This window comes from Ovis canadensis, chromosome 1, assembly GCF_042477335.2.
Source record: "Ovis canadensis isolate MfBH-ARS-UI-01 breed Bighorn chromosome 1, ARS-UI_OviCan_v2, whole genome shotgun sequence".
NCBI lineage: Eukaryota > Metazoa > Chordata > Mammalia > Artiodactyla > Bovidae > Ovis > Ovis canadensis.
In genome coordinates, this window is record NC_091245.1 from 13050954 (window position 1) to 13075535 (window position 24582).

General features: G+C 48.8%; 2 protein-coding genes across 3 annotated transcripts in view; one reads left to right on the forward strand and one right to left on the reverse strand.

The window, feature by feature from the left end:
* Positions 1-8673, forward strand: DNALI1 (dynein axonemal light intermediate chain 1). Its single transcript, XM_069548354.1, has 6 exons — positions 1-163; positions 685-830; positions 3030-3199; positions 4356-4534; positions 4845-5009; positions 6897-8673. Exons 1-6 carry the CDS (start codon positions 83-85, stop codon positions 6930-6932), a joined length of 777 nt encoding a protein of 258 aa, XP_069404455.1. The 5' UTR covers positions 1-82; the 3' UTR covers positions 6933-8673.
* The window catches only part of GNL2 (G protein nucleolar 2), a 24437-nt gene continuing 8479 nt past the window's right edge, over positions 8625-24582 (reverse strand). For both annotated transcript variants that reach the window (XM_069548152.1, XM_069548230.1), the window contains 11 exons: positions 21567-21633; positions 20495-20653; positions 19846-19959; positions 16529-16657; positions 15687-15791; positions 14766-14924; positions 14442-14555; positions 11103-11560; positions 10689-10774; positions 9510-9595; positions 8625-8825 (listed from right to left, as the gene is read on the reverse strand). In XM_069548152.1, the coding sequence (XP_069404253.1) occupies positions 8673-8825; positions 9510-9595; positions 10689-10774; positions 11103-11560; positions 14442-14555; positions 14766-14924; positions 15687-15791; positions 16529-16657; positions 19846-19959; positions 20495-20653; positions 21567-21633 (1630 nt within the window). In that variant the 3' untranslated portion in view covers positions 8625-8672. The remainder of the gene's footprint in view (positions 8826-9509; positions 9596-10688; positions 10775-11102; positions 11561-14441; positions 14556-14765; positions 14925-15686; positions 15792-16528; positions 16658-19845; positions 19960-20494; positions 20654-21566; positions 21634-24582) is intronic.

A 24582-nucleotide genomic window follows, 5' to 3' on the forward strand; every position in this document is an offset into this window, starting at 1 on the left:
GGCGGAGCAGAGGTTTCCATGGCGACGGCAAACAAGGCCCTGACTGGAGGGCGGCTGCTGGGCTGCTTCTCCCGCCGCCACCATGATTCCCCCAGCGGACTCTCTGCTTAAGTATGACACCCCGGTGTTGGTGAGCCGGAACACTGAGAAACGGAGCCCCAAAGTAAGGACGAGTCTCAGAGCGTGAGGGAGCACGAAGCTCCGTTGGGGCAAGACAGGGGCTGCGCTGAAGGTCGGAAGTCCCGAGGGACAGAGGCTGCAGTCACTGGGAGTAATGGGAACTGGGACCTGAGGAGAGAGGCAGAAGAAAACCAAATGCTGGGTGATCCCAAAGGGCAGATTAGCATGGGGAAGAAAGTCACAGGGGGATGGGACAAGTCTTTTTAGGGTCACAGGGTCCCAGAATAGATCTGATAATGATGCCCCATCACTAGAGTAGAAGCCTGAGCAGCTGGGCCAGAAACATCTGTTCAAGGAGATGCAAGCATTGGGTTGGGGTGGAACCAGAGATGCTATATGGCCTCCTTCAGCTCTGAAACATAACTTCTGCTGAGAGGACAGATGGGAAAAGTGAGCTGGGATAGGGGAGGGATGTGCAGGAAACCTAGAGCAATCCAGGGGCCCAGGGAGTGTGGAGCTGAGTGTCTGAGTCGCCTCCTGCCCCAACTTGTCCCTCCTTCTCAGGCTCGGCCACTGAAAGTCAGCCCCCAGCAGCCTGGACCCTCGGGTCCCGTCCCACAGCCACCCAAGACCAAGCTCCCTTCAACTTCCTGTGTCCCAGATCCTACAAAGCAAGCAGAAGAAATCTTGAATGCCATCCTGCCCCCAAGGTAAACAAGCAGTGGCTAGGAGGAGGCCCAGGTTTTTGCTTCCTGGAACTTGGGAATGTGAGAGGAGGCACCCTGACTCTCTGACTGAGATTTCTTCCCAGCATCCCAGAGTTTCTAGAACTTGCAGATGGCTAGATCCTGGGAGGGTCCAGGGAGACCTCCTCTCTATTCGCCATCATTTCGTGAGTGCTCTCACCCAGGCTCGTTCGTGGCTTTAAATATCATCTGTATACTGATGGTTCCCATGGGTCTTTCTGCAGCCCTGTCCTCTCTCCTAAACTCTAAATGTATATATTCTACTACTTACCATTACCTTCATGAAGATGTCCAAGGAACATCTCAAACTCAGCGTGTTCAAATTAAATCATAATGTCTTTCTTCTCCTAACCAGCTCATTCTCAGTCTTCTCCTTTCCACTAGGGGCTCAGGCCACTTTTCATTCCCTTTGATCTCTCCCTTCACATGTCTGGGAATGCTCACACTCTCTTGTCTCCATTGTTCTTTTTTTCATTACTAAGTCATATCTGATTCTTTGTAACCTCATGGACTGTAGCATGCCAGGCTCCTCTGTCCTCCACTATCTCCCAGAGTTTGCTCAGATTCATGTCCATTGAGTCAGTGATGCTATCTAACCATCTTCTCTTCTGCCATTCCTTTCTCCTTTTGCCTCTACCTTCAAATTACTTTCCAAATCTGACTGCTTTTCACGCTGCTTCCACCGTCTTATTCCTAGTCACTACTGTGATGGCCTTCTACCTGAAAACTCTGCTTCCACGCTGTGCTCCTACAGTCTATTCCCCACACGGCCCCCAAATCACACGTCAGATCGTGCAGCTCTTCTTATACAAACTCTACTGGCATCCCATCTCGCTCAGACTAAAATTCAAGTCCTTACAACAGCCCAGAAGACCTGGCAGGACCTGGCCCCTGAGATATCCGGAATCTTCTCTCTGGTTATTCTCTTCCTAGTTCACGGGGCTAATGCCACGAGGGCCTCTGCTTGCTGTTTCTGAAACATATCAATGACTTTCCCACCATAGGACCTTCTCACCGCCAGGGATCCTCTTCCCCTGATATCCTCCTGATTCCCTTGTTCCTTCACTCAGTTCAGTTCAGTCACTCAGTCATGTCGGACTCTTTGCGACCCCATGAGCTGCAGCACGCCAGGAGCCATCACCAACTCCCGGAGCCCACCCAAACTCATGTCCATTGAGTCGGTGATGCCATCCAACCATCTCATCCTCTGTCATCCCCTTCTCCTCCTGCCTTCAGTCTTTCCCAGCATCAGGGTCTTTTCAAATGAGTCAGCTCTTCACGTCAGGTGGCCAAAGTATTGGAGTTTCAGCTTCAACATCAGACCTTCCAGTGAACACCCAGGACTGATCTCGTTTAGGATAGACTGGTTGGATCTCCTTGCAGTCCAAGGGACTCTTAAGAATATTCTCCAACACCACAGTCAAATCTTGCTCAAATGTCCTCTCCTCAAGGAAACCTTCTGCAGACTCCTTTATAAAAGGAGAGCTCCCTTCTTCTTACCCTGCTGCCTTGTTCCACAGCCACATTGATCACTAACATCCTTTTCAACTATTTTTATGTAATAAGGTGATAGAAGTTTTGAGGGTGATTTTCACTTGCTTCCCTCTCAACGATGCATGGAATCCTCTCTGTCAAGGTGGCTCTGCCCTCAGACTGCCCCTTGTGATTCCAGAACCTGGCTGTATCTCTGACATGAGGTTCACTATGGGCGTCCATATAGGGACACTCTCCCCGCCAGTACATATCTTCACCTCTTTTTGTTGGCACAAGGCTTATGTCTCCTGTGTCTCCTACCCCCCAAGTCAGTGGGTATTGTCACTGGGCCTCCCATTCAGATCAAGCAACATCCACCATAAATCTGTGCTCAGCATGTTAGGAGTGAAAAGGAGCTCTGGAACGTGGGTGATGACTTCACAGAGGACCGTGGGAGAATGAAGACTGCCCAGCCCCAAGGAAGGGGCCCCATGGAGGTGGCACCGTGGGTGTGGCTTTGGAGCCACACCCTCTTCCAGGAAGAGAGAGATGGGGGATTCTGGTGGGTCGGGGACAGAGCCGCTCCTCCCTCCTCTCAGGCAGAGAGTGCCAAGGGCCACCTCTGCTCAGGTCCTGAGGACCTTGCATGGTGGATGGGGCTGGCTAGGCCTGGCTGTGTGTGTCCCACAGGGAGTGGGTGGAGGACACGCAGCTATGGATCCAGCAGGTGTCCAGCACGCCCAGCACCAGGATGGACGTGGTGCACCTCCAGGAGCAGCTGGACCTGAAGCTGCAGCAGCGGCAGGCCCGGGAGACTGGCATCTGCCCAGTGCGCCGGGAGCTGTACTCACAGTGTTTTGGTGAGTGGTCCGAGAGGGAGGCTACTCCACCATCTACTGCCTCCTTCCCCTTCCCTTCAGTAGAGACCCAGGCCCTGGGTCCCCCCGAGCTGAGCCCATCCCATCCTGGAATGTCTGTCTCCCCGCACCTACCCCACCCAGGAACTGCTAACTGCACCGTCTTCCCCCTCCTGCCCATCTCTCCTACCGGTCCCCACTTTGTCAGTCACCGTGTTCCTGATGACTTGCTTCCTTACCCCTCAGCAGCTGCTTAGAGTAAGATGAGAACTTCCCACCTCCATGGGACCCCTTCCATTTGGTTCTTTTCAAAGGTTTCTATAATAAACATAGATTAATTTTTCAATCAGAAAAATGTCATGTTCTATATTTATATCCATCTATCAACATCAGGCCTTGGTCCAGAAAAGTATTTCAGGGTGATTTGTTGTGACTCAACAGACACAGGGCCTTTTTGTTTTGTTTCTTATAGCCCATACCGTGTGGCATGTGGGATCTTAGTTCCCCAACCAAGGATCAAACCCAGGCTCTCTGCGTTGGGAGCATGGAGTCTTAACCACTGGACCACCAGGGAAGTCCCCAAACCCAGGGACTTGAGATCTCCCTCCTTGGATGCTGGTGTCAGACGACTGGCCCTCAGTCTAGTCTCACTGGCCCACGTGGACGCAGATGCAAACGCATCCAGACCCTGTGGCAGCTGCTGTCCAGGGGCTGGCAGGGTCCCTTCAGCTTGAGGGCAATTCTGGCTTGTGCTCTCTGTCACCATTTACAGAGGAGATGTTTCCAGCCCCAAACCAGTCCAGCCAAGGGGGCACAGAGGATTTCCCAGCTGCTTTAAAACAGCCACCATCTTTATATTGAAAAAATCAGATTGCTTTGAATAGCACCCAGTTTCTGCCTAATAGTGGACCAGAAGAGCCCCCAGGCTGTAGACACACCAAGCTCTTGTCTCCGTTTGCCCTGGCCAAGCCAGGCTTGCTGATGGCCTGTACTCCCAAGTGCAGAAGAGAAGTCCTGACAGGGCCCCCGAGACCTGCCTGTCTCCAAGTGAGGAGGACACACCCTCCTGCCCTTCCCAGTAGGAAGCGGTTTGTAGTAAGACGGTTGGCATTTCCCCTCCCTCCTGCTTTCTCCGACCTCGCTGTGTGCACCTTGGCAGATGAGCTGATCCGCGAGGTCACCATCAACTGTGCGGAGCGAGGGCTGCTGCTGCTGCGGGTGCGGGACGAGATCCGCATGACCATCGCCGCCTACCAGACCCTGTACGAGAGCAGCGTGGCGTTTGGCATGAGGAAGGCACTGCAGGCCGAGCAGGGGAAGTCAGACATGGAGAGGAAAGTGAGTGGGTTCACCAGGAGCCTCCGAGACTCTCCTGTCCACCTTAGGGCCACAGCCTGTCACGCCAGCATCCAACTCCGGCCTCCGAGGGTGCTCGCCCGTCACCTCAGTGTCATGGCCAGTCCTGAGGTGACGGAACTGGCTCCCCTTGGACAAGCCCTGCCAGGCACTGGCCTCCCACTGGGTGGCAGCACAGACTCTGGCAATGCCTTGGGTCGGGCAGCTGTGTCCCAAGTCCCCTCCACCCAGGGACTCACACCGCCCCATCCGCTTGGCGACGTCGCAGGATGACTTGGGTTTCTGTCCGCAGATTGCAGAGTTAGAAACGGAAAAGCGAGATCTGGAGAGGCAAGTGAACGAGCAGAAGGCAAAATGCGAGGCCGTTGAGAAGCGGGAGAGCGAGAGGAGACAGGTGGAGGAGAAGAAGCACAACGAGGAGATCCAGTTCCTGAAGCGGACGAATCAGCAGCTGAAGGTAATCGTTGCGCCGGCTCAGGTGGAGTGCCCCCAGCCCCAGCTCCAGGCCCTGCCAGCCAAGCAGAGCAGCCCAAGCAGTTTGTCTTACACTGACTTTCAATACTGCCAAGGAGTCAAGGAAGCTGACTCTTGGGGAGAGGTGAGGGATCAGAACACAGATTCTCTGTCCTTCTGGTTTTGGAGACAGGTTCTGTTCTCAACTCTGACTCAGCCTGGCTCTCCAGTGGATTTTTGTTCCCCTTCAGGTAAAAGTTGCCCATCTTCTGGGAGAGGTTGGTCTGTCAAAGGTCGGACTTCTGTCCTGTGGCAGCTGGCATTTTGGAGCCTCCTCAGAGGGGGCTGCGTCTCTCCAGTGGGCTTTCGGAGGTGTGCTTTCCTATTGCAGTTGCCTAGAAAGAGGCACTGCGTTTGTGGGGGTGCGGGGTAAGGGAAGGCCCTTTGAGAGGGAAGAACCAGTTCAAATCAGGAAACTTCTCCTGGTGCATGATCAGAGGAACTCAGCTGTAGGTGTTTTTCATCAAAGCCCTTTTGCTGACAGTATACTTTAATCCGACTGAGCTGAAGGGAGGGAGGGGGACTAGTGAAAAGGGCTGGGCAGGGGGCCAGGCCTCTGAAACTCCAGGCTGTCTGTCTGGTCCAGAGGTTCTCAGAAGTTGGGCTCCAGACAGCATCATCCTCATCACCACAGCTTTTAGAAATACAAATTGCTGGGCCCGGTCCAGAGCTGCCCAATCAGAAACTTTGGGGTTGGGGGCCAGCAAGCCAGTCTAACTAGGTCTCCAGGTGATTCTGATCCTCGCTGAAGTTTGAGAACCACTGCTGTAGACATATGGCTATTGGTGTAGTGTCCATCTCCCGTGGCCCTGGCTCAGAGGAGCCTCTGGATGTATCTCCCTCTCCTCCCTAGTTTCACAGAAGCTTACATTCTTGCGATTGGCAGGCTTGTGGGTGCTACAAGCCAAGAAGGCCAAGCCTTTGAGATAAAGGGCTTGTGTTAATTGCTAGTGGAGGATGACAGATTTTCTCCTTGGCAAGTTGAACAAAACAAACTTTCGCAGCCAGATGTGAATCTGTTTACTTAGCAGTCTCTGAGGCGGCCTCCCTTATCTGCCATATTCTTTCATCATAAGCCCAAGTTCCCCAGTGCCTCCTATGGTACTGGCGGCAAGAGCAAAGCAGAATACCTTGGCATCTTTCTAACATTTACAAGCAACCTTGTTATCCCCGGGGCAAAGGACTCTTTAGAAGTGAGTTATTTTTATTGGCTCAAAGCTGCACTCCAAATAAAGCATTGTTTGCAGTCCCCAGGATAGACCTACTTAGAGGTCTGTCCACACACCATGATAGTGAATTATTTTACTGGCTGCCACAGGAGCAGAGTAAGTAACTCCCAAGTGTCTGAAGCTTTACATACAAGATGGACAGCTCCCTACTCACTGGTAGCAATTTTCTCTAATTGGGTGTCAAGTTGTCTCAGTGGCTGAAAATCTGCTGTTTCCCAAACCTCTTGTCCCAGCACAGAGCTCCCAGGCTCCCAAATGAGAGAGCCAAATGTTTAACTTAGCAGAAGTATTCAGGCCTGAAATGTGAGCCATGTAAAAACCACTATTTCAACAACTTTTATTCAATTTCCTTTTCAATGCCTTATATTATACACTGAGCAGCTATTGTATGGAAAGCAGGCCAGCTCTGATTTCTCCTAATGCAGCAAGACTGAATGCCAAGCCAGAAACCAGCTAATCTAGAAAACATGGAGTTGGGAATGAAGGGAAAAAATAATTGGAGTGGCAGCATTTGGATCATTCTTCCAGGAGACTTTTGTCACCTTGGCTATTTGTGTAAGGCTGCATGTTTCAAACACTAATGGAGTTTGTTTGTTTTTCAGGCCCAACTGGAAGGCATTATTGCGCCAAAGAAGTGATAATTTCCACGTGGGTCTCAGCAAGCACTAACAACCCCATCATAAGCCCTTTGTAATAAAACGCTAGTTTCTTGAGTGAAGAAGCCATACCCCCGCCCCTCAGCACCACCTACCTGTCAGAAGTCACACCACTGCCCCCAAGTGTGTGCAGCACCTCAGGTCTGCCAGGCTCCAGGCTGGACAACAGAAGGCAGTGTAGCCCAGGTAGTCTCTGCACGTGGCCAACCTTGGCACTTGCCAACTCCGACAGTGAGGCTTAGAGCTCACCCCCTTAGCTGTACCCGTCTCAGGTGGAGCGGCTGCTTTCTCGTCTCTCCACCCTATCACTTATTTCCAGTCATAGGAAGCTGGTTCTCTGCCCCATTTCTGGTCAATAGCTCACCTTGTCCCTTAACCTTGCCCTGGGTTCCTCTGGACTGTCTTGTCCTTATTTGATGTCTTTTCATCGTTCCTACTCCAGTGAAGTTCGAACACCTCATTTTGGAGTTTTCAGTTGATAACCGTTTCATCTTATCCCTGCTCACCAAGTCACTGGGCCCTTTCCTCCCTGCCACTGCGTACTGCTGGGTAAGAGGCAATGGCAGGGAGTCAAACCCACGAGTTTCAAAAAAAAGTGTCTGCTGCAAAGAAATACAGGTCGAGGTGTCCACAGTGAGCTGCCTGGACCTTGCTCCTCCCCCACTGATTGGATCTTTTCACCTTACTCTGCAGAAAATCAAACCTCAGCCCTACAACCCTCTGACTAGCCCACACCTCACACACAGTTCCCATTATTATTAGTGACCAGGCCATGGTGAGGGGACAACTGCATTTTACTCTTCCTCATAAGCTAGACTCAAAAGTTTGGAGGCTCAGAACTCTTCTGGTTTCACTCAGACCCAGAAGACTAAATTAGCAACATAAATCTGATTCAGGGCAGACTAGCAAAATGCCTAAGTTCCATCATTCAAACTTCCCAAGTAGCATAACTAAGAAGGCACTAACATCTTCCCTCGCTGGAAGGCGTCAGGTGCTCAGTGCTTCCATGAAGAGGTGCTCAGACCTGACGCCTGTCTGGCGAGGGCTTCCAGGCTCCTTCAGAGAACTGCAGGCCAAGAGCTGTGTTCCACTGAGTCCAACAAGCCCTCTATACTTTCATCTCTAATCTGAAGTCACAGCTTTCACCCTCATCCAGGTGTCCCAAGGAATCAGCCCCCAGATTGCACTCAAACAGGCAGTCTGTGCTCCGTCATCTTCCTGGGAAAGAGCTGTGGTCAGAGAAGCGCTAGATCCACAACTCGTTGACTGTAAAGCAGTCATGCCCTAACCGGGTTCTCCTAACAGACCCAGTGAGGAACATCGCAAGCTGATTTTAAAGCCTAGGCTCTGTACACATCCATAGTATTAAAACAAAGAACAGTTCTATTCCAAACTAAACCGCTCATTGCTAGTACAAAAGAAATACCACAGTCCGTATTTTCTCGACCTCAGCCCTGTTTCGGTCAGACACTTTCATGCCAGGGTTATACTCTTAGGAACTCAAAGGACTGACTCATTTGTCAGGAGTTCGAGTGGACTCCATCACTGAAATCCTTAGGGGTGAGGAGCACTCTTTACTTTCACTAGTACTGGTAGGTGGTTTCAACTGTCCAATCTCAGAACAGACGCATCATGGCCTTTGAAATGCCAACTGGGCATGAAGAAAATGAACAGTTTCTAGTTGCATATTTTTGTATAATTTAATAGACAGCTTTTAACACGCTACTGCTTATGTTTGGCCTTCTTGTGTCTGTGTTTCTGCGCTTCTGAGTCGGTGGTCTTCTTTTTGTTCCTGTTCCTATTTTTCACGTTGTGTGTTTCATAGTAGCGTACGCCAACTTTTCTAGATCGCTGCTGCCGTGCTTCTCGCCTCCTCTGTAAAAAATGGCACACACACCAAGAGGGAAAAAACCAATCAAACCAACGCTGAAAGTCATAAAGAGGCCCCTCTGTTTCTCTGTGCTCCGTTCCCACGTGGCTCCCGCAAGTACTGGCGGCAGACACTCACGACGAGAGGCTTTACCAGACTCAAGCCTGCGCTTCCACTGCAGCTTGTGACAACTCTAAGTGACAGGCTGCGACGTGGCCCAACCCTCAGCCAATGCCTGAACCTTTTCTCTGCACTCCTGCCAAGTGGTCCTCTGGTCTAAGGCTGGACACTCATTACAAGCTCTCCACCTCCCAAAGGGGACCCCTGCAGCTCTCGAGAGCCTCGTTACAGAGCTGAGCCTCACAGACGGCAGCCATCTGTCTGCCTACACAGCTCAGCTCGTCATGTGTCATTTCCCTGAGGTCACATACACCCAGCACTCTTTCCAACAGTACTCCGCAAGTTTGAGGATAGCAACTGGCATTCTTGAAACAAGACATACACTCAGCTGACCTTCATGCAGTCAAGGTCAACTCTTGATCCTATTTCACTGACCTCAACCAGGTCACTTAGGACTGGGGTTCCTTGACTTAAACGCTAGAGCATTAATTTCATAAAGTGTGAGTTGTAAGAAATGGACTTCCCCTCTCTACTCTACACTGGGTGATGCTGAGGACCAAAACACGTGCCTCCTTAGATGTAAGCGTCCTGCGAGTTTTGTCTGGCTGCTCCTCTTCCCTCTGTGCCTTCCTCTTCTTTCCCTTTTTGGGAGGTGCTGGAAACGAAACACGAACACACACAGAAAAGAAATGGGAATTTCATTTAAAATGTACCTGTGAATCCTAAGGTGGGAATGAGCTTGATATGCTGGAGGAGGAAGGCAGAAGGCCAGTGTGAATAGTGTGGTGTGAGACAGATAAAATCAGGACAAGGCCAGGAGGCTGCCAGATCGGGGGTAGGGGTGGGGGTGTGCTCCCAGGCTCCAGTTTATCTTGAAAACTGGATGCAGAAGTTATTAGAATGACTGCATAAAGAACAAATATATGAACCATCTGCCCGCCCGAAAAAACTTGTCTTTGGATCCACACTTAGATTCCAAGTTTAATAAGGTATTCTTTTTAGAGGAAGTTTCTTGAATTACCAATTTAACCCCAAGAAATGTGCAGAATAAAAACACAATAAGGACTCCCCTGAGAGCTCAGTTGGTAAAGAATCCGCCTGCAATGTACAAGACCCATTGGATTCCTAGGTTAGGAAGATCCACTGAAGAAGGGATAAGCTACCCACTCCAGTACTGTTGGGCTTCCCTTGTGGTTCAGCTGGTAAAGAATCTGCCTGCAATGCGGGAGACCTGAGTTCGATCCCTGGGTTTGGAAGATCCCCTGGAGAAGGGAAAGGCTACCCTCTCCAGTATTCTGTCCTGGAGAATTCCATGGATGGTATAGTCCATGGGTTCACAGAGTTGGACATGACTGGGTTGAAGGGTTCAATCCCTGATCTGGGAGGATCCCACAGGCCACAGGGCAATTAAGCCTTGCACCACAGCTACTGAGCTGGAGCTCTGCAATAAGAGAAACCACCAAAATGAGAACCTGCACATTGCAATGAAGAGGAGCCACCGCTCGCCACAACTAGAGAAAGCCTAAGAGCAGCAATGAAGACCCAGAGCAGCCATAAATAAATAGATATATTTTTAAAAAAGATAAGACAATTTGTGTGGTAAATAATAAGTGGAACCAGGGTAATCTGCCAGATGTGATAAATATCAGGATGACAGTTCAAGAGATAATTCCCGAGATAAAACTTAAATTTCCCAAAGTTTTGAAGATGCATATCGCATCTACCTGATTTCAGTAATTTAACTGTACCTGTATCATCTACATCTTCTTCAGCTTTTCTTTCTTTTTGTCCTTCGGATTTTGCAAAAACCATTTCACTCAGTCCCTTGGATATCCTGAAAGGGAAGAGTCGGTTAATGAAACCGTCTGACATTTCCCTCCACTGCCCAAAGCCCACACAAATGTGAGGACGGTGACAAGCTCCCAGGTGAAAGAAACCTACTCCTCTTCACGTGGTTAACGCCACTGGCAGAAGCAACACCATCTCTGCAGCCCCTGGATATCTGTGGAAAACCCAACTACTACGCTTCTCAAGGTTCAGGCAGCTGTACATTTTAAAAATGTATAGCAACACCTTCCCCTACCCTGTAAAAAACTCCTTATGGCAAGTTTCTGGCAAAACGAATAAGCACACAGCAATCTGTGAGATCAACAGGACACTACCTGATTGCTGAAAACTTCTTAGCTTTGGCTTTGTTTAAAAACCTCTGGTACTTGGCGATCTTTTCATCCAGGGCTTGAATAACGGCCTTAGTGGTGTGTCCCGCATGTTCCTCCTGGGACTCTGTGTAAGACTCGTCCTCATCGTCTCCTAGATGCTCCTGTTCCTCCTCCTCCTCCCTCTCTGCAGAAAGGCTCTCCAGCTCGTCATCAATATCGGACATCTCCAGAGGAACCAGGTCATCCCCAGAAAACTGAGGCGCAACGTTGATCTTGCCAAAGTTCTGCCGGACCCGCGCCAGAATCTGCTGCATTTCTGAATCGATGCCACAATGCTGGGGCTCCTCTTTTTCCTTCTCGAGGATGGATTCCAACTCCTCACCGCCTGTTTCTGCGACTTTCTCTCCTGGGTTGTTCTGGGTTGTTTCTGCAGCAACTTCCAAAGATGAGGAGGATGGAAGCTAGTCGGGACAGAAGGGTGGGGGTGGGGAGAGAAATGGAATCAGAAAATGAAAACTGAATTTCTTTTTTTATTTTTTTACACTGGCGTATAGTTGATTAACGGTGTTAGTTTCAGGTGTAGAGCTGAGTGATTCAGTTACACATATACTTGTCTCTCTCCTTTTACAAACATTTCCCCCAATTTATAATACTGCACAGAAGTCCCCGCTGAATTTCTGAACTTACACATCATGCTCTCAAACAAAGCAGTCCTCTTCACAGGACTAAGGGAAAGTGTCAAAAACATGCACATCTCAGTAATGTTGTTAACGTATAATTTAGCCAATGTGCATTAACCCCTGAACCCAGCATGGAAGGATGAGAGGAATACAGCTACGATCCGAAAGGGTGCGCCAACTCAGAGTACTCAGCCATCAAAACCAAAACCACTAGACACTATAGACACAGGAGGTTGCCTACACCATCCGAGGACTGAAGGAACAGGGGCTACTGAGAAAGCACGTCCCCAGGTACCACACACCCCGGGGGAAGAATGGAGACCCAGCAGAATGCTGAGGGCCAAGGAGGAGCTAGTTTAGAAAGCGCTGAGGGTAGAGGAGAGGCACCGAGGAAGCGCCGCGCAAGAAGGGTGGGAGGAAACGGAAGATTCAGAACCAGCCCTGATGCCAGGCACGTTTTGGAGAAGGGGCAGAGGGAAACGTGGGCTGGCAGTGTGAGGCCTCACGTAGTGCCACTGGACACTAAGAGCTGAGGCTGGAAGAACCCACGGAATTTTCCAAAGGTGAGGTGGCTGAACAAAGCACTAAATACATCAGGAATCCATGAAATTCAGGAAACTGTGTAAAAAATTCCTACGTATGTTTTCATACATTTTTCTGTTAAGGTAGTTTTTTAGCTTTGAGATTCTCAAGGGAGTTTCTGCCACCACCAAAGAGAGGGAAGGGCGAGTCACAGAGCGGGAGAAACTGTCTCAACTTAACAGCTAGACATGGAGAAAGAGTTAAGAGAAAACCCCGCCGTTTCCCCACAGGGTCACATGGGGGCAAAGACAGTCTCCTTGGACCAGAGGCCTCGGCCCCACCAGCCACAGTGCTGCCTACTCCATGGCCTCCCTCCAGAACCATGGCACATCAGGCTCCCGTTGCCTCAGGTGTTAGGGGGTATCGCTCCCGACATCTGGAACCTCTCCTGTGACATCCATGGAGCTCCTGCTTCAGGTTACCAAGGTCTCCCCTAAAAGGCCACTTCCCCAGAGGCCGTTCCTAACCACCTCACTTACAAAGCACTCCTGTCTCCCACAAACCCTCAACCTGGTTTAGTTTCCCTCATGGCAATCAGTACATCCTGACATCACATATTTATTTGTGTACTACGTGTCTTCCAATAGTGTAATAAAAACATGCATTTGGCCTCTGACACCCAGTTGCTGGCACAAGAGCTCCTAAAACCTTTGGTGTCTCTTGTTATTCTTAGTAAGTCCCTCTGCCCCAAATCAGTTTATGCTAGTGAGATGACTGCTGGGACCCAGCTTCAGATTAGGGGCTGGCCACTGAGAGCCCAGGCAACTGCTGAGAAGGCTGGAAATTGAGTTCAATCACTGACGGCTAATGAGCCTGTCAACTGCACCTGTGTAAGGAAGCCTCCAGGCTGGTGAGCACCATGACATGCTGAGAGGGTGGCCTGCCTGGAGAGGGTGTGGACACTCCATGCCACCTTCAGCCCTACAGGTGCCCTATGCACCCGACATTTGGCTATTCCTGACTTGTATCTTTTGTAACAAACCAGTAATCACAAGCAGATCACTTTCCTGAGTTCTGCAAGTCCTTTTGGCAAATGATCACAATGGGAAGCCCTGAATTCGTAGTCAGCTGGGCAGATGCGTGGGTAGCCTGAGAACGCCATCTATCCTGGCACGTGAAGCGGGGGCAGTCTTGACCTGCGGGGTTTGCACTAACTCTGGCAGTTACCCAGCGGGTGTCTGGAACCTGCGTAACAGGTACAGAAAGATGAAGCTTATCTGAGATCCGAAAACACCAGGTACTCCTCCACTGGCACATGGACATGGGTGTGTGCGTGCGTGCACAGGAGGGCAGGGCCTTGTCCTGCAGTACCAGTTGTCTGGTGGTTTTAGGGGAAGAGGAGAAAAGGGTGAGTAACATCAGTTTCAGGTATGTTGATTTTGAAAAGCTGGAGAAAATATTCAAATGGAAATTTCTAGCTGACAATGGAAACTCTGGGACTGGAGCCAGGTGACAGGATATCAGAGAAATATGGACCGAAAAGACTAGCATGAAGCAAAACTTAAAGCCATCTCTTCAAGAGACTTGGCTGAGCTCTGAAGAAGACCCTAGAAACAGAAAAGCCAAGTGCCCAAGTTGGAGTCTTGTGCAGTCCACTGCCGGGAGAGACATGCAACGGTTGGGAAGCTTCTCAGGGTAGCTCAGAGCCCCTAGACCTAAGACTTGCCCTGAGCATCCACTGTACCACTCTCCTTTTCCGCCTGATCATGAGCTTCCTGAGGGCAAGGGCCATGCTATCCAATCCTGTGCTCCCAGTGCCCAGCACCTGGTTGGGTTTGTGAAACAAAACAAACCTTGGAAATGCCTCTGTTCTTCCAGCAGAAGACAGGACACTGAAACTGCAAGTGAGCACTCGCATGTAATGAGCTCTCCATCTCCAAAGGCCTGCAGACTGGCATTTACACTCAGTCTCCTACCATACCTCTACTTCGAGGTCACCCCCCACAAGGTCACAGCCAGTGGCACCTGGGATGGGAGACACCGCAGCTGAAAGTTACACCCCAAAGGAAGATGACTGCAGTCCAAAGACATGCGGGTCAGTAACCCCACTTCCAGAGAGGTGGGTCCACCCTTGTCTTACCTCAGGGGCTGCTGGGGGTTCTGCATTGGGTGGCTTGACAAAGAAAGGAATCCGGCCCCTCTGCCAGTCATTGAGGACCATCTTCCCCACAGTCCGCAGGTCGGGCTCTCCACCCTGAAACGTTGCAGAAAGATGCCTGATTCAAACAACAAAGCCGCCCCCCGCTTTGGTGGCACATCGCTGTCCCAGCTGTCTGTCACCACCCTGCCAAGGTTCATACTTCACACTGCTCACACACGTCCCCCCAAAAAAGGTCCACACCACACACCGCGCACACAGGCCTGAAGCAGGTCCCAGTCTGAATTCTCACAAACCTTGGCTCACCTTTAATAACTTCCCTGTCCGGAAAGCTAGCTTCTCCAGAAAGTCCTCAGCATTATCCCAAGAATCAATCTTGTACGTCTTGCTGATATATTCTGGTTTTGCTCGTTCAAGTACAGCACCAACGTGGTCTTCAGGAGTCTTAATTTTTTCAACTTGAACCTAAATATTGATAGGAAAGCTCCTGCTTACAAACTTGACTATGGAAGGAGTAAAGCTCCAAGTGTTCTTTGTAATCGTGTCTGAAAATAGATTTCAACGCCTCAAAGCAAGCGGGCCTGGAGGTGATGAGACATGGTCGGCTGGAAGGAGCGCCATGGAAAGCCAACCGCAGCTGGGAACCCACAACCCCGCTCTAATCTGGCTCACCACAAAAGGATGGCACGGCTTCCGCAAACACCTTTAACTTGGAATGCTTTGTGCTACTGACTTGCAGAAATGGTTAAAAGTCTGCCAATCCCAGGACACAAAGAGAAGGGAATAAATGGTTTAAGGAAGGTGGGGAGGAACCGCCCAGGACGTACATAGCCAGAAACACTGGTGAAGGTTAAGTGGAATCATTTAAAGCTCTCGGTTGTCTTCAGAAACAAGTGAGGAAATGACCGAGTTCCAAAATGACTCAACCCATAAACCCACAAAGATGAATTACTGCTAAACATAAACAGGCCCTGCTTCCCTCAGGATCCCGTGCGTAAACGACAAACGCTTTTGTGGGATGACGTTGACCAGATATGCCCTTCAGCCTCCTCCAACAGGCTGAAGTGGAACAGACAGGCCGCCCTGTTCAGTGTCATGTTCCTCCAGCCTGGCCAGACAGGCTGACCCCAAAGTGCCTGCTGAATGAGTAAAAAGCAGAGGTCTCCAGAGCTCCCCACAGCACGCTCCCCTCGAAGGCAAAGAGCCTCCCGGGACCAAAATACTCACGACTCCTTTCAGCACAATGTCCGTCTCCGAGTCCTCGGAGGGGTAAACCACACCCGGACAGTCGATGAGGAAGATCCGACGCATCAAGGTAATGTACTGCCAGACCTAAAAGCAGAGACTTCCGTTCCTGACTGCTCCGGGTCAGTCCCGGAGAGGGGTTTCACAAAGCCCCGATGCTCACCTAACGAGAGAGGGGGCTGGGGCTGGGGGTCGGGTATGGAGGCGGTCATAGGGGTGCAGCCTGCTAGGTAATGAAGCTCCAAAGCCCCTCCTCTATATGCCATGCACGAGGCACTTCCATGAGGCATAAACTATAGTTTCCATCAGCTAAGGGTCTAAAAATAATGCAGAGGCAGGCTCTTCATCTAGGATTGTGCAATGATGTCCAGTAAAGCTTTCTCTGACTTCTCTGCAAGTGCTTCTGGAAGCTTAATGCTGCTTGGCCCCAGTTCCTTTCAGCAGAACCATGCTGTACCCCACACTCCATGTTCCACGGTAGGCCCCCTAACCAACATAATCTATCTTAAACTTGAATTTTCTTTCTTAAGCCAGACACCAAATTTTCTCTAGTTTTATCAACGCAAAAGGTTGGAGTGACATGAAAACAAGACTCAAGTGGCACACAGCAGACCATGCCACAAGCAGGCAGTGGCACACAAAGTACTCTTAGTCTTATCAAAAGGGTAGAAACAGCTCCAGGACGTTGCCACCTGCGACAAGGAGACTAAGCTCCCAACGGGAATCTTCATCCAAGGGAGGCAGACAGACATCCCCGTGTCCTGAATTAGCGCCCTCCGCGGGAAATAAGTCAGAGTGGAGAAGACCCCTCGAGCCAGATGTACCTTTGTTTCACCTGCGATGGGGGCCACGTTGCAAACCTTCTTGGAGCGCAGTGTGTTTATCACAGAGCTCTTGCCAACATTCGGATAGCCAATGAACCCCACGCTGATCTGTTTCTTGTCAGTGTGCAACTGTGCAAAAAAAAGAACACACACCACACACACCTGGAGTGAGGATCCTGGGACAAACAGGTTGTGTTACTTTGCTGCCACAAAGAATACAGCACAAAACTGCCACTACGACTTGATTTAAAGCCCAGACACGCATCACCGGCCTAGTCTGAGTGGGCTGCATACACGTCCTCATGAATAAATCAGAGGTGAGTCAGCGCCTCAGTCACTCATGTGAAATTATTCTTGAATGTTTTAAGGTTGAACGTATGTAGGCTGAGAAAGAAAGAAAGAAACAGCTCATTAGTCACCAGTTTAGAAGAATGCTGTCCACTGATACAATGTCTTCAGGGAGGAGAACCTTAGCAGATGTACCAATCCCATGACCCACCCCTCCTCTTCTCTGCACACCACATTTTGCATTTTCATTGCCAATGACAAAAGACAAGAAAGGCAGTCTCAAAAGCTAGATAGCTGGGTGAGAGTCTCAAGGAGGCAGAGCTCAAGCAGAGTCTACAAATCAATGAGGGCTTCTGTCTAGAGGCAGAGGACTGAACATCCACGATTGCCTCCCTCCACAAACCTCCTGGAGCCACAGCAGTGAGAATTCATACCCCCCCACCCACAGAGCCAACAGCAGTGTGAACGCACATCCCCTCCAGCCCCACGCCTGGTCCCCAGAGAGCCACACACATAAAACGGAAGCGTGAGCTAGAGATGAGACAACAAACTAATGTGAGATGTTAACAGAATATTACAGTTAAAAAGTAGTATCTAACTTGACCCACTACAAAATATGAAAGCTACCTGGCTGCAAAGGTAGAAAAACTAAAAACGCAGCAAATACACTGCAACACGCACTGAATACAGGCCTTGGGAATAGGCAGTACAGTCCTCTCTAAGGCTGGGACTGAAATCCAGAGGACTGACCAGTGGACTGTCTGCAAATAGTCACACCTCTCCTTCCCCAGCCCAGCACGGGCGTCTCAACTTCTCTGCCCTGGAGGCTTAGGAGACAATAACTGTTTTGGAGCCCTGGATGTCTGAAAATATTCCTAATTTTCAGGCCTGACAAGGACCCTAGATTTAGACCTAACAGTTGCTGAAAGCAAGTGTTCAACGTCTAAATACTGAATAGGGCAACTCCAGGCCCCTACTCCCACTGCACTCGCAGAATCCTGGCAACCAGGTCCACACACCCCCGAGCTCGAGACAGGAAGACTCCCTTCTAGGGAAACTCACAGGTCCAGGAGTAAGACCTACAGACAGGGCCTTCCCTGATGAGTCAGTGGTTAGGGCTCAGCACTTCCACTGCAGGGGCACAGGTCTGATCCCTCGTCAGGGAACTAAGATTCTGCATGCTGCATGGGGAAGCTAAAATAATGAGAATAAGAGCAGACCTACAGACAGCAACATCTAGAGTGTCCCCCAACGAAATTCTGGGTTCTTCCCAGTCACCCTACAGTAAAGCCTCTCAACAAGCCTACCCCCTGCATAAAGCTTCTATAGCCTTTTGTGTGTGTGTGGCTCACTCTTAAAAATGAATGGAGAACCAAGAATAACCAGACACTGGAAGTGTGACTCTAGTAGGAAAGACAGGAAAACAGCAACTTGGAGGAGACAGTGTCAATGCAGGAAAATGTGGAGGACAATTCCCAAATACCACTACCCTCATCGTCCTCAGACACGGAAGCTAGTGAATCCGTGAAACAAAACAGGCTGTTAAAGGGGGTAGGGCGACTCGGAGTTAAACAAGAGCTTTCGGAACTTAAACATTAAAAGTGAGAGGCAAAACATTTCGTGATAGAACAGCTAAATGACTGAATCAAGGTAACTGCTCAGAAAGCTGGACAAAATGTCATAAATGTACTGAAGCAAAGAAAATTCAACTGGGACTTCCCTGGCAGTCCAGAGGCTAGAACTCTGCGCATCCGCTGCAGGGGATGCGGGTTCACACCCTGGTCGGGGAACTAAAACCCCACAAGCCACGTGGCAAGGTCAAAATTAAAAACAAAGAAGGTTCAACGTGGTACCTTCAACATTCTAAGAACAAATGGTGTGAGGGTAGAATGAAGAAATTTGCAGAAGGCAAGGTCTCAAAAAAATGTTCCCCCGAAGTACCCTTCTTCAGAAGGCTTTTGGAAAACACATTCCATCAAAAGGAAGGAGTAAACCAAGAAAGAAAAGAGATTCAATGAACAAGGGAGCCAACACAGGGAACAGCCATATGAATTCTCAGATGATGGTGAAAGGAGACCCCAGGAAGACCCGGCAGCAGTCTGGGACATGGCCCCACCTGGACGGGAGGTGCTGGACACTCTCAAAGTTCCCACACTATCGAGGATTTGGTGACACATCAGTGACAAATAAAGCGGAGCTACTTAACACCAGATGAAACTGAAGCTCCTATTAGAAAGGAATTATAATCATAGCATTGTGGATCAGCAGGGACTGACACTTTGGTCATAATACTGTAAACACTGAACAAATAGTAGTTTAACCAAATGCCATACAAGGACACAGGAAGTGGAGAGAGAGGACTGGGTAAGAAATCTAACTCTCACTTTCCATAGCAGGAACTTAACAAATACGTAAAACTGAGCAGGGTGGGGAATGAAAAAACAAACTCATAAGCGTGTACAAAAATACGGGAGAAAATGCCAGAAGTAACAGCCATGAATTTCTTCTGGGAAGCAGGGAAGGGTAGGACAGAGGTCATGCATCCTTTGATAGAAGCCAGGTAAGATGAACTGAACTCACGAATACAGAGTCGCGGGTGCAGAACAGAAAATTTCAAGAAGGTCTGCTTTCAGAGTCCCCCCGAGAACTAGTGTCTGACCAGGGATCAGAGGCTGGAGTCCAGCGGGGTCCCTTCTAGGCAGAGGGGAGAGAACGCATGGCCCAGGAGCCCAGAGTGGAGAGAGTGTTGGGAGGGGGCAAGTCATCAACCCGAGCAGAGGGTGGATCATTCGATGCCAGGGACATGGCAGAAAGCAAAGTGACGTTCATCGGGGAAGGGGGTACAGGCTGAGCTAGAGAGCATCTGAGGATCCCCTGTAATCCTGAGGCTCCATGAGTGTTTACATCTCTGGAACACACCGTTCTCACTACCGAGAAGGTGTGGGAGGTGAGACACACTCTGGGAAGAGAAATTCTCACACCAGCCCACAGCCTTCCAACTCCAGGAGGGGCAGGCCAGGTTTCGATACCTTTCCAAACTGCCGCAGAAGCTGAATAAACGCTCCTTTGCCAAAGGGGTTAGTAAGACTCGCGTGGAAAGCAAGTGTCGGGTAATCCTGGGAGAGGACGGCAACCCATCGTTTCTAAAGGGAGACAAGAAAGAAGCTGGTAAATTGGAAGTTGTTTATTTACACCACAGGCAGAACCAGAGAGTGAGTGACAGGACGGTACCGCACATACACAGCTGTCCAAGGAAAATGTCAGCTGCACTTCTTTGAAAAATTTTTTTCAAGTATGACGGTTGATGCTGTTTTTTGCCTTATAAACACACAACAGTATTCTCAAAATGCCTTCACTGTTACTAAATGCAATTAACCTAACATAATGTGAAGCGGGCCAGGGGCCGCAGCTGCCGCCCCTTCTAAAGGGCCCACCCCAGTCCTCCTGTGGGCACTGCAGCTGTACTACTGCCAACCATCAGGGATCAAAGGTAATTGCCCATCATCACTGAAGCCCATTTTGGTTTTGCTTTCAGTATAGACACCTCAGTGACTACAACCTCAACAGTGCAACACTTTATCTGCTGCCCCAAATACTAGTAATCACGACACCTACTTATTCATGGATAACGAGCCTCATGGCCTTGGTTATCTGTTTTGCATTAGCAGCTGTACTTACTGTTGCCCAGGTTGGAACAAGGTCACATTTGTTAAGAACAAAAATGAGATGTTTCCAGGGTTTCTCTTTTTTCAAGTAAGTCTCAATGTGAGGGGAACGTGTACCCACTGGATCTCTAGCATCAAGAACTTGAACCACAACATCTGATGAATCTATCACCTGCAAATTCAAAGAGGCAAAAGTGATTTGCTACAGTAGTACAAGGGCAAAATGAAAGAGAGAAGGCATTTAAGGGAACCTGGGAAAAATAAAGCAATAACAGGGATAACCTCTCAACAGTGTTATGAGGAGGGCAGGTTGTAGCCAATCTCAAAACCCAGCAGTCAGTATTCTAAAAAGTGTTCTTCACCCTGTGGGTGTCTGAAACTTGTCAAAATTTCAAACAGAACTGGCTTGGACGAAACCAGTCTATTTCATGACTGCCATGCAATAGTGAGTAGAATCATTTACTTCTTAAACCTCTAAGTTTCCATGTTATAAGTGTTGTGTATTTTACCAAAAAAGTAAAAAATTTAGTTTGCCTTCATGATACTAGTCTCCTATTATGTTACCGTTTAATTACGTGACTATACTTGAAAGATTTTGTTACTGAGAACATTACTCAAATTCAACTCAGCCAGCTGAATAGCACTGGACCAGGACTCAGGAGACACAAAGGCTCCTGCACTAACTACCTGGGTGAGCTGGGGAAGGGACTCAAGCTTTCTAGACCTGCATTCTCGTCTGTAAAACAAGAGGGCTGGACTAAGGAACTCAAAAATTTTCATGCAGCTCTAACATGTATAATAAATCTCAGCAGGAATATCATTTTAGCAGGCAATCCAAAGAAATATCAATATAAACAGAGAATATATGAATCCATGTAATTTGGCTGTTACTATCATGTGAGTAATAAAGAAAAACGCAGTTATCTAGAACAACAGTAGTATGTGCAAAGCCATATCCATCCTGCTTTCTCCATGGAGAAAAGATGGATGGATGGACACAGCGTCAGTAGCTCCAAGTCTGTTGTCTCCCATAAGATCACGAAGGCCAAAGGAACCACTCAATGAGAGAAAATTTAAAGTCCTACCTTGTACAGCTCACCCCATATTCTTTTAGACTGTCCTTTTTTAAATATCTCTTCTTGGGCTTCATTTCTAAATAAGAAAGCAACCAAAGTGAGCAACTGATGCGCTGTAACAATTAAAAGGATATTTTAAGGAAAAATCAATCATGTGCTCAGGGAAAAGGGTATCAAAACTAGTTGTTATCAACATTGCTAATGATTAGCGAAATGTAAATCGTAACTACAATGAGGTACATCTCACACCAGTCAGAATGGCCATTATCAACAAGTTTACAAAAAATAAATGCTGGAGAGGGTTTTGAGAAAACGGACCTCTCCAACACTGTCCATGGAAATGTAAATTGCTACAGCCACTATGGAGAACAGTGTGTGGATTCCGTGAAAAACTAAAAACGGAGCCATCACAGGACCCAGCAATCCCATTCCCAGGCATCTATCTGGAGAGAATCGCAATTCCAAAGGATGGATGAACCTCAGTGCTCAATGCAGCGCCAGCCACGAGAGCCAGGATGTGGAAGCAACCTAAATGCCCACTGACAGAGGAACAGGTAGAGAGGAGGTGGCACATGCATACAGTGGACGACTCAGCCAGAAAAAGGAACCAAACAGTGCCACACGCGGAGATGGGGTGTACCCAGAGACTGTCATACAGACTGAAGTAAGACAGAGATCAGTACTGCATAATATTGCTTGTGTGTAGAGTCCAGAAAAATGGTACAGATGAGTTTACTTGCAAAGCAGAGACAGTCACAGAAGCAGAAAACAAACGTACAGTTACCAAGTGGGGAAAGGGGGGGGTGGACTGGGAGACTGGGACAGACATATCTGTACCGCTATGTATAGTACAGGCAACTACACGAGGACCCACTACACAGCACAGGGAACTCGACTCATAGCTCTGCAGTGGGACTTCCCTGGTGGCCCAGTGGTTAGGCATCTGCCCTGCAAAGCACGGGATGGGAGTTTAACCCCTGGTCGGGGAACTAAGATCCCACATGCTGTGGGGCACCTAAGCCCAGGTGACACAGTCACTGAGCCCGTGAGCTGCAGCTCCCGGAGCTGGCATGCCCTAGAGGCCACTCTCCACGGTAAGAGAAGCCACCACTCCGCAACGAGAGAGAAGCCTCCGCTCGCCACACGAGAGAAAGGCCAAGCGCCGCAACAAAGACCCAGTGCAGCAAAAATGAATAATAAGTATAAATATATGAAATTTAAGAGGCAGCTATAATTTAGGCAGTCTGTCACACAGATTTATGAAAAGGAAATCAGCAGGACCTGAAATGTAATTCACATGCCAAAGCTCCAAAAGAGAGTGACACTTTGCTGGTAAGGTTGAGAATTTGTTTACTAGCCTCAAAGATATCTACCCAATGTCTCTGACTCAAAAAACTAGTTTTATGTCTCCCCTATTGCTGACTGAGGGCTTCCCTGGTGGCTCAGATAGTAAAGAATCTGCCTGCAATGCTGGAGACCCGGGTTCAATTCCTGGGTGGGGAAGACCCCCCTAGAGAAGGGAATGGCCATCCACTCCGGTATTTTTGCCTAGAGACTTCCATGGACAGAGGGCCAGGTGGGCTACAGTCCATGGGGCTACAAAGAGTCAGATATGACTGAGAACTAACACCACTGCTGACTGTACCTTTTCGAGGTGGAAAAAATTCAAATCAGCAGAGACATACAAAGTTCAAACAGCTCTAGGAAAAAATGAACTCGCTGCCTCTTCCTGCTTGGCCTCAAGTGGCTCGATTTTACCTCCAGGAGTCCCAGGGTTAGTGGTGGGCTGAGGACAGCACCGAGGCAGTGGCGCTGATGCAGGGACAGCACGTTTCCACCAGGGCGCCTGAGGGACACAGGACGGGGGACCAGGAGCACCAGACCGGAAGACCCTTTCTGGAGGGCAATGGGGCAGCCACCGATCAAAAACCTGCCTACTCTTGGACACTGTCCTTTCCCCTAAGAATTTATCCTTGGGGAGCAATTCAGGATGAGAAAAAATTAGTCACACTGACATTTTACCCTACAATCATCTACCACAGGGGAAAACTTTGAACAGTATGAATGTCCAAATGTGGAACTGGCCACGACATAACCTACTCTGACGTGAAACACTGTACTGCTGCTGACTAAGTACTGACATAGAAATATATTCTTAATAATTGAGAAAAATACATGAAAGTAAAAGCAAGTTAAAATACAGTCTTAAAGTATTGCATTTATAAATAAAAACTCCATGTTAGAAACATCTAGAAGAGTGTGTGTGTGTGTGTGTGCGCACGTGTGTGTGATAAAAACTCCATGTTAGAAACATCTAGAATTGTGTGTGTGTGTGTGTGTGTGTGTTTCCCAGGTGGCACTGGTGGTAAAGAACCTGACTGCCAATGCTGGAGACATAAGAGATATGGGTTCAATCCCTGAATTGGGAAGAGCCCCTCCACGGCAACCCAATCCAGTATTCTTGCCTGGAGAATCCCCATGGACAGAGATACAACTTAGCATGCACGTGTGTACACATACACACACACACACACACACATATATACATATATCCTTGAATGATTCTTGATCTCCTTTTGGGTATGAACCCCTATGAAAGTATGATGAAAGTTATGGATCCTTTTCCTCTCCCTCCTCTTCCCTAAAAACAAAACCTCACTACTTTTATGTATGCAAAGTTTTCCACATTATCTTCAGAGGGTCACAGAAATCTCAAAGGCCATCCACGAACCCCTCAGTGATCCAGAGACTCTGGTTAAGGAAATCCTGATAGTCACCAAAATATTAATAACAGAGGTGGTGGAATTAGGAGTTCTTCTTTTCTTTCTACGGCATTTCCAATTTAACTATATTTTTAAAAATTGCCTGTGACAGAATGTACTGCTATTATTATGAAGAAAGTGTCACTTATCTTTATTTGGGGGGATTAAGAGGTCAATAGTAAATCATCTGCCTTAAAATATCTTCCATCTGGCCCCAACCAATTTCACTAATTTTTCTAGTATAAAGGAAGAGGCTAACTCCA